Source organism: Egretta garzetta, unplaced genomic scaffold (genome assembly GCF_000687185.1).
Source record: "Egretta garzetta isolate BGI_Z169 unplaced genomic scaffold, ASM68718v1 scaffold64, whole genome shotgun sequence".
NCBI lineage: Eukaryota > Metazoa > Chordata > Aves > Pelecaniformes > Ardeidae > Egretta > Egretta garzetta.
This window is the reverse complement of record NW_009259596.1, coordinates 2,920,278-2,923,366: the sequence shown is the minus strand read 5'-3', so window position 1 is coordinate 2,923,366 and position 3,089 is coordinate 2,920,278. Positions and strand designations below refer to the sequence as shown.

The window sequence follows — 3,089 nt, the reverse complement described above, 5'->3', positions numbered from 1 at the left end:
CTGCTTTTACAAAGTGAGATGTTGTTTGTATTGCAAAACAGCAAAGTAGTGTTGTATGAATATATGTTTAGCAATGTAGTGATCATAGAATAATGGAATGGTTTGGGCTGGAAAGGACCTTTAAAGATCATCTACTCCAACCCCTGCCGTGGGCAGGGACATCTTTCACTAGATGAGGTTGCTCAAAGACCCATCCAACCTGGCCTTGAACGCTTCTAATGACTGGGCATCCACAACTTCTCTGGGCAACCTGTTCCAATGCCTCACCACCCTCATTGTAAAGAATTTCTTCCTTCTGTACAATCTAAACCTACCTTCTTTCAGTTTAAAACCATTGCCCCTTGTCCTGTCACTTCAGGCCTTCATAAAAAGTCTCTCTTACAAGCCCCTGTGGAAGGCTGCAATAAGATCTCCCTGGAGCCTTCTCTTCTCCAGGCTGAACAACCCCAGCTCTCTCAGCCTTGATGTACAGTTTTCCTCCTTTCTATTCACTGAGGTAGTCTTTTCCAGACCAAAATGATTTATTTCTTCTCGAGGATAATTCAAAAGCAGTGTTAAAGGTTTTGATGTGGCCTAAAGCTTGTGTGTCTGGTAAAATAGTTATTTTAAACAGCAGTAGAAATACTTTTGCACTCCCACTGAGTCAAGAAATCAGATTTTTTTTTCTGTGCAGAAAGCTAGTATACATAAATCAGTGTTTGCTTAGTCTCAGTATCTTGTTTTAAATGCTAGGTGCAAGCGGTGTTCAACTCCAAAGCCTATCAAGAGTCTAAGTTCCATTGCAGCAGAACAACGACCATCATGGGAACCAACCGAAATAGCGCAAGGTCAGATGACACGATATTGTCCTGAAATACTTTTGTGACTTGATTCTGAAATGTGTTTATACAAACCAGCTTGGTTTCTGGGTTGCAGTTTTGTACAGAAAGCATGTAGTTTATGGTTATGCTTGAGTATAAAGCTGTAATTTTTTTTTCACTTTTTACCAGTTGAAATAACATATTTACTGTTGAAACCATTACGGTATGAATTAAAGGATTTTATATGTTGAACAGTTTCTTCTACCATAGGTATCGCTAGTAACACCTATCATAGTACAGATGTGATGAATTCTTGGTTGCAGATGGCATTTTTAACCTGTGTACATGCTTGCAGTTCTAGGGGTTAGTTTTGCTTTTCCTTTTGAAGATACAGATGTTCTCACCTGAACTAGAGAGTCTTATTTAATGACAAGCTAGATTTTTATCTTCTGTAAGTCTTATCAATGCTAAGCATATTCCAGATAGTCTGCAAGAAATAATAATCAAATGAAAGGAATTATACCATAACATATATGTGCGTTCCGTGCTCTGTGTGTTCCTTGTGTTACTTTACGTAGTCAACACGTTCAAATGCTGGAGGTAAAATGGAGCTTAAAACTTTACAACACGTTAAGGAAAAAGAATATTTTCGTGTTCTGACATATTAAATTGGAATCACTAGCAGTATCTAAGCTCAGTGAAGACTTTATAAAAGACAAAAAACTATTCAAGCAATACAGTGGTTCTCTTAAATAAACTGTCATAATTATATTCTATTAAATAAATGTAAAGTAACATATAGCTGGCAGTGTTACAGCATCTGTAATTGACATTAATTCTCAAAATGAAAACAGTATTCATTAAATGCTTTCTGGCATTTAAACTATTATATGTATATTATTCTTTTATCATCTGCATTTTCAGACTAAATGACAACCTGCAAGTATATCAGATGAGTCAAACATAAAATGACTAGCCAATTTAAGTAGATGTACCCAGAAAAGACTTGACGCAGAGTTGCAGTAACTTTCTGTGTTTAAGATGTTTTATGTTTGCAGCATAACAGTTACTGCTGCCAGTGAGAGAAATGACTGTAGTCATTTACTTATGCTGAAATATTTTCAGAACTGCCAGCAGAGTTTTTCTGAATAAGACTTTGTCTGGTAGCTTTTACTACATTGTATGAAACAAATTGTTTTCCTCAGAAGATATGTGTTCAGGTGGAATGCTATCTTACTATAACTGAATTAAGAGCAAGTCTCCTTTAATCTTCCACGGATAAAAGAACAGGAGTAGGAGGATCCTACCAAGGTAGGATCTAAGATCTAAGCAAATATTAGCGGGTTTTTTACTAGGATGAGAATAAGCATGTAAGAATCTTCCTGCATTTTTATAGACTCATCTATTAAAGTGTTCCTAGGCAAATTGCAATGTGTTTCTAAAATACATTGTGCTATTCAAAACCTGTATTTTTTGGCTTGTCAATTTATACTATACAACAGTATTCGAAGTCAGTGACTATTACAGAAGGGATATTGTCAGCTTGAGTTGTTATGGTTTTCTTGCACACTCACGCTAAGAAACAGATCATTTTTTTTTTTTCCTTCAGCTTTAGGTATTGAGTTGCTCCAGTATGTTTTTATTATGAAATTTACACTGGTTGATGGAACAGGAGCACTAAATGCATACCTTTTTGATCATGTAAGTAAATCTGGGTAAAGGTAGACTCTGCAGATTATGTGGGTTTGGATTTTATTTGTTCTTAAAATAGCAAATGTATGTACACAAATATTAATTCTAGGTTACCTACAGTGTTTTACAGGGACAGTTACAAGTGCTGTAATGTTATTAATGCTGTCCATCAATGAAGATGCACAGAATGTAATTTTTAATAATTTTTCACTAAAATACCAGAGTATAGAATACCAAAGCATAAAGACAAACCTGAAGAGTGTAGATAGATTATTTAGTATTTCCATAGACTTTTATACATTTCCATGGCTGAATTTCTCTTTTATTGCCAGTGTTAAGTTACGCAGCCTGAATGCTGTGTGGATGATAGGAGTGTTTCAGGATTTATGCAGGTAACTTCTGGATCAGTTTAAAATCTCATTACTTCTTTTTTTTAACTCTTAGTAGAATCTATCCATTCAGTAATTCTTTATTTTTTTGTTTCACCTGACCATGAGGCTTTCCTACCCCTGAAGCTAGGCAGGAATCAGCTATAGCTATACAGATACCTGACTTTGATTTCAGAAGCAGTTTATTTGACTACTTTGCTAACCTTAG

The 3,089-nt window shown here is 35.5% G+C and overlaps 1 protein-coding gene across 5 annotated transcripts in view; it reads left to right on the top strand.

Moving 5' to 3' along the window:
* Positions 1-3,089, top strand: part of POT1 (protection of telomeres 1) — a 71,835-nt gene that overhangs the window by 62,976 nt on the left and 5,770 nt on the right. For all 5 annotated transcript variants that reach the window (XM_009638161.2, XM_035893696.1, XM_035893695.1 and 2 more), the window contains 2 exons: positions 733-827; positions 2,410-2,501. In XM_009638161.2, the coding sequence (XP_009636456.1) occupies positions 733-827; positions 2,410-2,501 (187 nt within the window). The remainder of the gene's footprint in view (positions 1-732; positions 828-2,409; positions 2,502-3,089) is intronic.